The sequence below is a fragment of the Crocuta crocuta genome, unplaced genomic scaffold (genome assembly GCF_008692635.1).
Source record: "Crocuta crocuta isolate KB4526 unplaced genomic scaffold, BGI_CrCroc_1.0 scaffold111, whole genome shotgun sequence".
Lineage (NCBI taxonomy): Eukaryota > Metazoa > Chordata > Mammalia > Carnivora > Hyaenidae > Crocuta > Crocuta crocuta.
The window spans coordinates 3,106,588-3,119,784 of NW_027527611.1; the positions used below are offsets into that span (position 1 = coordinate 3,106,588).

Here is a 13,197-nt window from a genome sequence, read left to right on the forward strand (position 1 = left end):
AAGATGGCGGCCCCGCCGCTGAACCTGGGCACCTTCCAGCCCAGCGTCATCGAGTGGCCGTCACAGTTCAGAAGCGTGAGCCCATACGGCTGGGAGGGGGCGGCTGCAGGGACATGGGGCAGGAGGGTCACGGGGTGGGCCTGGGCGCCCCTGCACGGGGGGAGTCGGCCTGGACGCCCCTGCACGGGGGGTTGGGCCTGGGCGCCCCTGCATNCGAGAAGCACATCCCGGAGGGAGCAGATAGGGTTGGGCAATCTGCACACATAGCAGGGAAGGGCAGGGACTCGATCCCAGGGGTGAAGAGGCTCCTCTCCGCTGCNTCTGCTCACAAGCTTTCTCTCTCTTTCAGTCTCTCAAAATAAATAAGACAGAACTTTGGAGAAATGCTGAGTACCAACCAACACAGGGCAAAGAGATCTCCATCTCCTGCAAAATGAAATTTGCAGGCAGCTTGAACGTTAACTCCTGTACAACACGAATTGTCTTTTTCAACAGTGTGATGGCCTCTGACGTCACTGACCCGAGGCCCGTCCCAGCTGGGGTCGCTCACCGACACGGCCGCACTCACCGATTGTGTCCTGGGCCTGAATGGGGGCGGTGATCTCTGACGGGTCGCTCAGGCCATGCTTATTGGCTGACAAGACCCGGAAGACATATGGCTTCCCCTCAGCAAGGTCAAAGACGGCGTAGCGCGGGGACCGCACGGCCGTCTGGGCGTTGACCCGCTGCCAGCTCCCGCTCCCGACCACAGACTGCAAAGAGACACAGCGTTCACTAAAGGAAGCGGAGAATGCCCCGAACTCGCGCTGAGGGGACCGTTCTGACTCAGGGAGCTGAATTAACCTCTGGGGATGTCTGATGGGTAGAGCACATGCTGGGCCATTGGCAAATCTTTTCTGAAGAGTGGGAAAAGCGAAGCCCAACTGGGAAAAGTAGGTAAGAAATTATCCCAAGGCTTACTGGTAAACAGTCATATGTGAAAGCAAATAAACTCCCTACACAACTTAAAGGAATTAATACATAGGTTGTAGTGCATGTGTGTACATGTGTGCATACGTGTGCAGTTGTGTGTGCATGCGAGTGTGCATATGTGGGTGTGTGTCCATGTTGTGCGAGTGTGTGCATGTGTGTGTGCATGAGTGTGCGCACATGTGTGTGCTGCTGTGTGCATACATGGGTTTCGTGCATGTATGTGCATGTATAAGTGTGTGTGCACATGTATGTGTGTGTGCATGAGTTTCTGCCTGTATGAGTGTGTGTGCATGTATGAGTGTGTGTGTGCGCATGCATGAGTGTGTGCCTGTGTTTATGAGCATGTGGCTGTGTGTCTGAGTGTGTGCACATCTGTGCATGTGTTTATGTATAAGTGTGTGCATATGCGTGAGTGTGTGCCTGTGTGTGTGCGTGCATGCATGAGTGTGTGCCTGTGTGTATGAGCATGTGCCTGTGTGAGTGTGTGCACATGTGTATGTATAAATGTCTGTGTGTACACAGGAGTGTGTATGTGCCTGTGTGTCTGAGTGTGTGCACATGTGTACGTATAAGTGTCCTGTGTACGCAGGAGTGTGTGTGCATGAATGTGTGCCTGCGTGTATAAGTGTGTGTGTGAGTGTATACACCTGTGTGAGTGTGTGCAAGTGTGTGCAGGACTGCAAACACAAGCCACATCTCTACCTGCGTCCAGAGCTAGAGCCTTCCAGCCAAGAACGGGATCGCGTGGCCAGCTGCAGTGTGAATTCCTGTACAAGACCGCCCCCAAGTGGCCACGTGACCCCTGGACAAACGCAGAGCCCCAGCAGACTACCCCCCAGCCCACGTCTGACTTAGCCCTCAAGACTTGGGAGCCAGACTGTGGCAGCAGGAAGAAAACGTACAGCTCCCCCATCTGGGTGCCTTCGTGGGGGCTGGGGCCAGCAGAGGACACCCGCTTGCTCACAGGAAGGCAGCAAACCCCGACCCAGGACACAGCCCCTGTGGCCCACTCACGGTGGGGCTCACCATGCAGCCACAGCACAGCCAGCACCCTCAGCTCCATGCCAGTGTCCGGGATGCAGCCTCTGGGGTGGCCCGGCTAACAGCTGCTCGTGTTTACAACACGGGGAACAGCTCAGTGTGACAGCCCGCGAGGCTCTGCTGGTTTGGGAAAGTGAGCACATGGTACCTTCTCGATGAAATACATCAGTGGCTCCTTGCCACGGAGAGCAGGTGGGTCCCAGCTGAGGACAACGTACGTCCTGCTGATCTCTGATACGTGCACATTGGTGGGCGGCCCTGGAATCTGCACGTCGCCTGGAGGAGTGATGAACTCAGTTAGTGCTGGGTGATGAACTCGGTTAGTGCTGGGTGATGAACTCAGTGCAGGGTGATGAATTCTGTCAGTGCTGGGTGCTGAACTCAGTTATGGTTAGTGCTGGCTGATGAATTCAGTCAGTGCTGGGTGATGAAGTTGGCTAGTGCTGGGTATGCCCCAGGCCCCCTGTGCAATGAACCTCATCTTAGGAGCACTGTCCCTCAGGCACATCACCCAGGTCCCCTGTGCACAGAAGGCCATCTTAGGAGCACTGTCCCTCGAGCACATCACCAGGTCCCCTGTGCACAGAAGCCCATCTCAGGAGCACTGTCCCTCGGGCACATCACCGGGCCCCCCTGTGCACCGAAGCCCATCTCAGGAGCACTGTCCCTCGGGCACATCACCGGGCCCCCTGTGCACCGAAGCCCATCTTAGGAGCACTGTCCCTCGGGCACATCACCAAGCACCAAAGAATCGCCCTAGCAGTGCTGCCCTTTGCTTCGTGTCTATTTGGAGAGGTCAGCAAACTGCTTCCCCAGCCCAGTCTAACGCACTGGTTAAGATCACCTAATTAATCTTGTTTATAACATAAGCCAGTTCACTAAAAAAAAGAAGAATCTAATCCAAAACTCTTCCAGAGTTTCAGCTGGAAAGGGAGGCAGGCAGATTTATCCAGAAGAAACACGGCACCCCACCAGAGTGGAGCGTCACAGGTGCTAGGATCATGCACAGAAGTTCCCGGCGGCCCGTGTTCTGGGGCCCGGAAGCCTGGTGCCAGGTGGCTNCCCCTGTGCACCGAAGCCCATCTCAGGAGCACTGTCCCTCGGGCACATCACCGGGCCCCCTGTGCACCGAAGCCCATCTTAGGAGCACTGTCCCTCGGGCACATCACCGGGTCCCCTGTGCACCGAAGCCCATCTTAGGAGCACTGTCCCTCGGGCACATCACCGGGCCCCCTGTGCACCGAAGCCCATCTTAGGAGCACTGTCCCTCGGGCACATCACCAAGCACCAAAGAATCGCCCTAGCAGTGCTGCCCTTTGCTTCGTGTCTATTTGGAGAGGTCAGCAAACTGCTTCCCCAGCCCAGTCTAACGCACTGGTTAAGATCACCTAATTAATCTTGTTTATAACATAAGCCAGTTCACTAAAAAAAAGAAGAATCTAATCCAAAAATCTTCCAGACTTTCAGCTGGAAAGGGAGGCAGGCAGATTTATCCAGAAGAAACACGGCACCCCACCAGAGTGGAGCGTCACAGGTGCTAGGATCATGCACAGAAGTTCCCGGTGGCCCGTGTTCTGGGGCCCGGAAGCCTGGTGCCAGGTGGCTGCCTTTCTCTGCTGGTCCCCTGGGCTACTTTCCTCATAACTGGAACCCCACACCGCCGTCTACAGTGCGCTGTTCTTCCCTCCTAGGGGCCTGAGCCACGTTCCTACACTCACAGGTTTGAAATTCCGGAGTGGTATCAGTAAGCCTCCTGCTAATGACCGGATTGGAATATTTGCGGTCGGAGCCGGCTGCGGTACCCAGCTCCTGACACACCCTTGTTCTAACACAGGGATGGTGTCGGGGGCGTTCTGTCTGGAGGGAGAGCTTTTCATGAGATGTGGAGGTTTTCCAGACCTACAATCCCTGCAGTTGTGACACAACATATTACGAGCCTCGATTAGATTAGCACATGATTAAAATGGTTTGAACGCCCCAGGACCTCTCAGAGCCCTTCTCCATACCCCGCTGTGCCCTCGGGGCTGTGTGCCCGGCAAGGAACGGAAGGGCCGCGCGGAGACTGGGCAGAGGAGCTGGGTCCAGTGTCCGGGGAGTCCTGTTACAGACAGCATCACATTTTACAGGCACTCGGCACCGACGGGCAGTGTGGCCTGACACAGGAGCTGTCTGGCAAGTGGGTCGGATTTCTCCGGCAAGTGGGGAGTGTCTCCAGGAAGTACCGGCGAGGCCAGGGGGCGTGGGGCCTCAGGCCCGACGGGACCCACGCGCCGCGTCCACAGCTGAAGAGATCCGGACACAGCCCTGACGGGAGGAGACACAGCAACTGCGCCCGGAGCCCCTGGGGCTGCAGCCTGGGTTATGTCTTATGTCAGAGGTGCTGGAGGGCGCGGGAGGCACCCCAGGGAGAGAGGATGCCGGGCAGCTGTGGAGGCAGGAAGGACGGGTGAGCACCCGCTCACAGGGCGGCCGTCCACGCGCTTTCGGACCCGAGTGTGCCGCTGCCCTCAGGCCCCGCACAGAGAAAGTGGAGCAGGAAGCATCTCGTCCGAGGCTGTGGGAGAAGGAAGGGCCAGCTGTGTCAGCAGGGGACCCCTGGCTGGGGCGGACGCCTGAGTCCCAGAGCCTTCTGCCCTCATGCTGGCTGGCGGCGGCAGGAGCCTCAGAGAAGTGCCAATGACGCCAGCCCCGGACAGCAGAGGGGGGCCGGGGTGGGGGGCAAGGAGGGGCCACAGGCAGGACTGACCTCTGGTACCCGCGCCCCCAACAGCCGAGAGGATGGCAGAGAAACGAAAGCAAAAGGACCACACAGGAGGCTCCAAGTGTGTTACCAGGTCACCCTGGGGTTCCGCTCTGCTGGCGTGCGCGTGTCCGGAGCCCATTGTGCTCCCACACGGGCTGCAGGTCAGCACGCTGGGGCCCTCTCCTGGGACCGGCCCCGGCCTCCCTATCCCCCCGATCCCAAATCCGGCACTTTGTACCCCAGGGGACACGACCCGCTCAGGCTGCCCGGACGTCCCCTCCAAGTCAGTGAGACTCGAACTTCATCCTGTGACAACAGAGCCTGGGAGAATGTGCACGCATTCAGAGCACTCAGAGCCTTCCCGGGCCACTGCCCGGCGTGCGGTTAGCAGAAGGCAGGCCGTCTGCCTGGGCTGCAAGGCCTGCTGGGGCTCTTCCAGAACGCACGGCCCGCCGTGCGAGGCAGCGAGTCAGGAAAGGGTGGGAAAGCTGGGCAATATTCAGAGAGGGGCGGTGCCCGTGTTCACACGTTTGCAAGGGGGGTGCCTGGGCGGCCCTGTCGGTTAAGTGTCCAACTCTTGACCTTGGCTCAGGTCACGATCTCATGGTTTGTGAGTTTGAGCCCTGCATCGCGCTCTGTGCTGACAGCTCAGGGCCTGCTTGGGGTGCTCTCTCCCTTTCTCTCGCCCCTCCCCTGCTCATGCTCTCTCTCTGAACAAATAAATAAAAAGATCATTTGCAGGAAGACATAAAGATTAAACCCATTAGAAAAATGAGCAAAAGAACATAAAATAGCAGAGGAACCACAAAGGAGTATTTCTTTTTCATGAGAAACATGGGCATCTACCAGCTTTCTTGCTAGAGCAGGGCTTCAGGAAACAGACGGGCTCCGGGAGAAGCAGGGGAGGGTGGCGACGGAGAACTTGAACCCGGGTGCTTGGGTACCGGACGTCGTTCTCTCGCTGAGGAATTTCTGTTCTAATTGGCAGAGGTGTTGTTTGGAGCAAGACACCTGGACTCAGAACTTCACCAGAGCTGACGTGGCGCACCGGGTGCCCATCTTGGACCACCTGCCCCCGGCCACGGACACTGTGGGGTGGCCACGCGCACAGCCTCGCCCTGAGGGCTGGCGCCCCACGTGGCTGGACTCCAGGCAAATCCTCAGCTCACCTGAGTGTCTCAGGCCCTGGCCCACGTGGCCAGCTGCACAAACAGAGCCTCAGGCATGTTGGCCATAGTCCGGAAGTAACACAGCCCCCATGACAGAGGATGCATTGCACAAAATAAAGGCACAGGCCCCCGGGGGCCAGGAAACCTGCCTTCTTAGGAGAAAGGAAGCATGAGAAGCATGAAAAATGGCATCTGTGACATCACTTCAGTTGGAAATAAGATAGATGTATTGTGTCTGTAACTTCCATTTTATCAGCCAGAAAACTAAATCTCTTACAAGGTGGTATTTCCTTATTTGGCACTTAATAGCCAGCCATTTGCATCCACCACGTCTGTATCTATGCGTAACAAGGGAGGCATTCCCTGCAGAAGGGCACGCTTCCTGCCGCGGGAGGATTATTAGATTATTTCTCACTCCCATTACTTCACGTAATGCAAATTTCACCACCGATATGCAGCATTTGGGGAGCAGCTAACGGCTCCTTGTTTGGGGTGATTTTATTTGAATCCCTACATGCCCACTTTTAGGATGGCTCAGACAGTTCTCTCCTCACCGACCCCGTCTGCCCGCTAGGCGTGAACAAGGGAACTTCCTTTTTCTCGTTCCTGTCAAAAGCGCCTACATTCCCCGGGCTGGGGTGCCCCAGGAACCTCTCCTCCACTCTTAGCAGGACCAGGTTTTACTCGTTCAAAGAGCGACATTATCATCAGTTATTCAGAAAGTCATAGTCAACTTTTCCTCAATTATTTTTCTTCTGTTACTCCTTCCCTGAGCATCTTCCCCGTTTCTGAGTATGTCTGGCAGCGGAGGTCTTCACTGAGCCTTTGGCTGTCCCCATGGGGCTCAGCCGGGACTCTTAAAGGGCATCCCTTCAGGCATTACATGCTCTTCTTGAGACACTAGAGGAAAACGATTTTAGGTGCAGAAGACTGCAAGGCTGGAGCCCATCTGGGGGCAAATATGGAAATGGACCAAGGACGCCTATGTCCGCGGCTCCCTGAGGACAGAGCGCTTGGACCACAGCGATTTTAAAGGAGAGCTCGTTCCAAAGTATATGTCCTGAGGCTCCAAACTTAACTTTTATCATTTTTAAGTTTTCCACTGTTCTCTGTGAACTGTCCTTCTAAGACCACATAAGACCTTTGGGTCTCTGGCTCACAATGCCAGGTTCCCCTCCTTGCAGTCCCTGAGAGGCATATCGGGGAGAAGTGCTTGTAAAATCCAGCATAAATGAGGGAAATGCAAACTTTCAGACCAAGGACACTGGTAACAAGAACTCAGTCCATTTCAGTTAAAATGCTGGCAATACAATCTTTGCTTAAAAGGAAAAACTAAAAGAGCCCTCCCCTGATGGAGTCTGAGAGAAAGGGCCCCAGCCTCAGCCGGTGACCAAGGCTCAGCGTCCTTTGACCTCCTCTGTGCGCCCCCAGGAGAACGCAGGAGCAAACCCTACATAGAAGCAACGAGGCCCCATGGGGACCCCTGGATCCTAATCCTCCCCCCACGCTGCCCTGCTTGTGTTTCCTGACTCCCACGGCCTGTAAGCGCGTGGGCCTGGCCTGCGGGTTTCATGTTCACGTGTAAAGACTGCACTGCCCAGCCGGGAGTACTTCCCGTCACACTCCTCTCTCGTTCCCACCCTGAATCCCTTGGGCACATGCAGCTGAGCCAAAGCCAAAGCGGTGAAGGGCCACTTACCCTCCAGGTCATCCTGATAGATCACGATTTCTTTATCCCCCTCCAAATGGACCGCTGCAAGACAAAGGCCGGCACTCAATCTGGCATCCACAGGTTTCCTACAGAAGCCCAGCGCCCCTAACCAAGTACGAGATGCAGATCACCTCTGCGGCCTGATTACAACATGCTCACGACTCCCCAGGAATCAGAGTAGGCATTCTGAACAGTCTTAATAGCTACTGCCTCCCACATCTGTGTGCTGGACCAGAAAGACCACGGAGATAAGGAACACATGCTGGCTCACTTAACTGAGGGTCTGATCCCTTTCGGGAAGCTGGGTCGTGTGAAGTTACAATTCAGAAACAGCGTGGCTTGGTTTCAAAGCCTTCTGAGTCTTGGCATGTGTTGAAATCATATCCCTAGTGGACTGAGAAAAGTCTTAACTCTGAACCAGTCTAACTGGGTCCCAGTGGAGGGCATCAGGAAGGCAGTGCACATTCGTGGGGACGCACGCGTGCCCGCCTGGCCGCCCCACTCCCAACGCGGCCTGGTGGGCACAGGGACACCATACAATATCACCGCCCGTGCTCAGCCCTGGAAGGCGCTCTCAAGGCTCACGTACAGCCGAGCGTAGAAGACAAGGAACAAATCACACAAGACGGTCCCAAGTGTCCACAACACGACTGGAGCTTGAAATGTGTACCGCCTACCTTGTAACCTCCTGAGGTCCACAGGGTCAAGGGCGGCCACGGCCTCGGAGACCCTGGAAGGCCTGCTGATGCCCGCGCTGTTGACGGCCCTCACACGGAAGATGTAAGACCTCCCTTCAAAAAGGCCTGTCACGGGGTATTTGCAGATTTTCACAGGCGCGTCATTGCACTGAACCCAATTGTCTGTCCCCACTTCACACCTTCGAGTTAAAAAAGGGCAGAGAATAACAGATACATGAGTCTAGTAAAATCGTTCATTTACATCTAGTAAAATGTATACATCCATTCTACACACATGTGATATATCAAGGACAATTATAACAGGACAGTACTTTGTCTTGGTAGAAAGTGATGCTGGTAAAGTACTGATTTATATAAACGGTAGCATAAATAAACCTTAAAAGACAGAGTTACTTAGGCAATGTGAAGTAGATATATTTAAATATTTAAAAGCTTGATGATTTATGGCTTAAAGATCAGTTCCTGCCTCCAACCACTCAGTCTGTCCCGAAGCCAGCAAGATGTCTTTCCAGCACGTCTCGTGTGGAATCAGCAAGTCTTTTGAAGACCGTAATGAAGTGCTGGCCAGATCCTGGAAATGCAGAAGAGACGGGCCTCCATTCTTCACAGGTTGAGAAATTTCAGCCCCAAAACGTCATGTCAAGTCCCTAGGAGAACACAGCGGGTCCAGAAAAGTCCTTTCCGGAGCCGTGTGGAGCCAGGTTGAATGTGCACTTTAAGGAAGCAACTCTCTAACTGTTCAGAATGTTTTAATGAAAGCACTGTGACCCCACGTGCTAACCTGCTACGGCCAGGACGCGACACGGTCAAGGCTGAGTGTCTGGCAGGGAACCCGGCTTACATCAACACTGGCTGCTGCAGGGCAGGAGGGGCACCGGCTAAGAGCTGCTGCCCCCTCGCCCCCCAGAGGGGTCCATTCTCGTCAATGAAGGAGACAACGGATCACAAAGAGAAGGGCCATGAAGTTGTTTTCGCCAAACGGCTGAAAAGATTTCCAAATGTCACAAGAAAACAGAAAATAGTCCTGGTTTTTTTTGTTGTTGTTCTTTTTGTTTTTTAATTCGAGGCAGATCCCGACCAACGTGCTCTGCAAACTCTGACCCTCGCACTTGCAAATACTGTCCTGATGGTGAATATTTTCCCTCAACAAAGAGGTTTGTTGGTGTGGAAAAGGAAACTTAATACACATACTGCTAAAAAACCAGATTTGATTGACTTTTCTGAAGTTAACTCTTCTTCCACTGTGTTTTACACATACAGCATCTTAAATCCCTCCCCAGACACACCATCCTTCTATAGACCATAGCTTAGACCCTTTATCTTACTTCCGAATTCGTTTTCTTTGACTATGATTTTTCTCAGTGACTGACATGTATCATTGCGGCACAAAAAGCATGTGCAGTAAGTTCACCTGCTCTGCTTGTCTCCTTCTCAGGCCCTGAGCGCCACACCAATTAAAGGAATAGGAAAGAAGTAAGACTCCAATACTTGAGGATGATCCACATTTAAGTTGTTCACTCAAAGGTAAAGTTCAATCTTTTGTATTTGAAATGTCAATATTTTTTCTACTCAGAAACAAGAAAAAATCTGATTTAATGGAGAGGAAGACTGGAATTTGGGTAGGAATGGGCTGGCATTCTTCCTGGCTATAGTTCACGCAGTCCGTCTTCTGTTCTGGAAGGAGGGGCAGGACTGAAGTCTCCCCGGAACCCACAGCCAGGGCTCCATGTGCCTGGAGAAGCTGGAGGGGACTCGGTACCGGGGGTGGAACAGGCACACAGAGCCCCAAGTGGGGCACACAGGAATGTACCCGCCCTAGCCCCGCCACGGGGTGCTATCTTCCAACGATCCGGTCAGGGGCCTTCAGTAACCATGTAGTGACGTACTGATCAAGAACGCTGCCATGAACTTGGGTTTAGAAAAATATCTAACGACACCATCCGTGCCAACACTAACTTCAAGAACGTTGCATTCCCAGAAGAAGGCAACAGGCACTCACCGATCGATGAAGTAGCCGAGGACGGGGCTCTCCATGGTGGTGTTGGGCGGCTTCCAGGTCACGATGACATAATCGCGGTTGGCGTCATGGCACTGCAAGTCCATGGGTGCACCTGGGGCCCCGGTGACCAGTGGGTCTGCGTCTGCCGTGGGAGACAGAAGGCGTGAGGCTGGGGGCACTGGAAAGCCTGCTGACAGCTTCCTCAAACTTGAACTTGCATCTGCTCCATTCCATCCGACCCCCAGCTTAATCCTCACTTGTAAATGACCTGACTCTTTTCGACTATGGTGAATTGGTGACGAGAAACATAAACATAGCTATGAGTTTTCAAAGTCAAGGTGTTCTGTCCTCTATAATATACTCAAGTCTATGATTTTATGTAATTGTTTCCAAAACTGAAGGTCACTTTCTCCTGATGGGGGATTATCCCATAAAGTTATATCAGAAACTAACCAATGAAATGTTGATAATAGTGCAGCCTTTTTAACACCTGAGAAATATTACTGGAGACACTTTTATCTTTCAAAATCCATAAAAGATTGAGGACTTAAAACTTTCTTTTTCTGCAAGCTATGAGCAAATGTTTGGGTCCACATGACACTCACTCTCACGGCCCATTCGTGACCACAATGCACCTAAGTTTTATTTTCAGCTTTTAACTACAGGAGCACTGAAAGCTATTCAGAAAGTAGATTCGCCAACCATTTAATTTCCTTATCTGCAATCTGTATTTATTCTGTAACCATGACTGTTACACTCTCTTGTTCCAGGCATTTAAAAGCTAAGCATTCCTTGACATTGAGCCAAATATTTTCTCTCCTGTTCAAAACCCTCAGAAAGTAATCAGAACGGTTAAACTGCCCGCTACGTGCATTATTTTCCTCCTGCTGGTGGTGCTGAATATACAAGGCAATTTCAGCCATGCTGTATTTATTGCATTTTTATGGGCTGAGACAGCTTGCCAGAAGGCATACGGGAGAATGGGAGGGACACTTTAATACCAACCTAACAAAAATGGTAAAACTTTGCAAAAGGGCTAAGCTTTGCAGCCCTGCAAGTTTATGTCATCTTGTGGGAGTGAGGAGGGGAGGGTATTTGTTTTACATTTGTTCCTTTTCTTTTTTAAGTTCTAATACTCCCTGATGATACAGCCCTTTCCTGCACTCTGATCTAAGAGTTCCGGTGAGAAACAGAATATGCTGACTCCAGGCACACAGCCTGACTCGCCGCAGGCATGATGGTGCCAGAAACACTGAGTGCCGGTCAGGCTGGGCAGCCCGTCCGCACAGAGGCCCCAGGCTCAGGACAGCAGCGCTGACTTCTAGAACGAAGTGTTCGGGAATCTTCGGGGCGGCTCAGCTGGGCCCTGGGGAGGAGGGCCTCTAAGCTAGAGGCCGCAGGAGGCTGGGAGCAGATGCAGGGAAGACGGCTCCACCAGCTGAAAGAGAAGCCTGGGGCGGCTGAGTGTCCACAGGAAGGGTCCAGACACCTGACCCCTGCCCCTCCACCCCAGAGAAGGGCCCGGACACCTGACCCCTGCCCCTCCACCCCAGAGAAGGGCCCGGACACCTGACCCCCTGCCCTCCACCCTGGAGAAGTCCCCAGGCCTCTGAGCCGCCATATCTGCATTTGGGAGCCAGAGGATAACAGCCCTTGCTGACAAAATGGGCATAAGAATGTCAGGTTATATATACGTGTATGTGTGTGTGTGTGTGTGTGTGTGTGGGTACACATACAATCTATCTACATACAATACACATAGTTTCAACTGTGTCATGTGTCCTACGTGTCTATGTAGTACGGGACAGCTATAAGGTGTGTACACATGACACACCCACACACAAATGCGTACATGCAGCTACGTGCCTACGTGTGACAGGGGCTCACGTCATGTATGTAACATAACCCTGTGGCTGGCGCACCATGACTTTGTCCTCGCTTCCACGGCATGGGGGTCGGGAGGCCCCGGCGGGACCCCCGCAGGAAGACAGGGGACAGCGCATGGCTGCAGGAGGCCACGCCCTCGCACGCACAGCGCCATGCAGGCGTCTCACACACATACTCACCGAAGTCAGCAGCAACAGTAACAGCGGCCCTCCCCTCGTGGCCGGTCCCGTGAGCGCACCCAGCGGCCCCGAGGGGCACCCCCCACACCCCGACTCCGGAGCCCCCTCGGCTCCTCAGTTCTCTCGAGGATTAGTAGTGCAGGCATGTGCACGCTGAGAAGTCGTTTTACAGATTCTATCAATTTAGCAACGGAGAGACAACAATTGAGATTCTGACCTGTGCCCAAGTCAGTCACGGCCTCGCTGTCAGGGCACGAGCCGGCGTGCGTGCGGGACAGGGATGCCTGGGTCGTGTCAGGAGGCCCCGGCGAGCAGGGAGCCTGGCCCTGCACGCGGTGCTCCGGCCCAGCCTCTGTGAGGCCCCAGCCTCCCGCCCTCCAGCCCGGAGGACCGCGTACCTCGCACAAACAGGAAGGCGCTGTGCTCGCTGATGCCCCCTCTGGACACAATCCTCAGGGTGTACAGACCCTCGTCGTCCTTGTTCAGGTGGCTGAAGGACAGGGAGGCCTGGCCTTCTCCGAAGAACATCTTGGTCCACTTGGACTCCTTCACCAGCACGTCTGAAAGAGAGTTCGATGCAGGATCGCTTCAGAGACCGCCGTGGAGATCAGATGATCAAAGTGGACAAGTGCGCCCTGGCCGGGCGGCGGGGCTCGGGGGAAGGGAGCCTCCCCCTCCCCGCAACCTGGCAGCCGTGCTACACGCCAGGAGCACACAGTGCCCAGCAGGAGGGCGGGGGCAGGGCCGGCATTTGGGGCACAGACAGCGAGTGGGTCTCTGGGGACGGTGGGTCGACCT

At 54.2% G+C, this 13,197-nt stretch overlaps 1 protein-coding gene across 1 annotated transcript in view; it reads right to left on the reverse strand.

The window, feature by feature from the left end:
* The window catches only part of MYOM2 (myomesin 2), a 60,157-nt gene that overhangs the window by 28,963 nt on the left and 17,997 nt on the right, over positions 1-13,197 (reverse strand). The window contains 8 exon segments of the mRNA XM_077771892.1: positions 3-150; positions 330-572; positions 574-752; positions 2,162-2,289; positions 7,625-7,678; positions 8,314-8,513; positions 10,334-10,475; positions 12,798-12,959. Of these exon segments, the coding sequence (XP_077628018.1) occupies positions 3-150; positions 330-572; positions 574-752; positions 2,162-2,289; positions 7,625-7,678; positions 8,314-8,513; positions 10,334-10,475; positions 12,798-12,959 (1,256 nt within the window).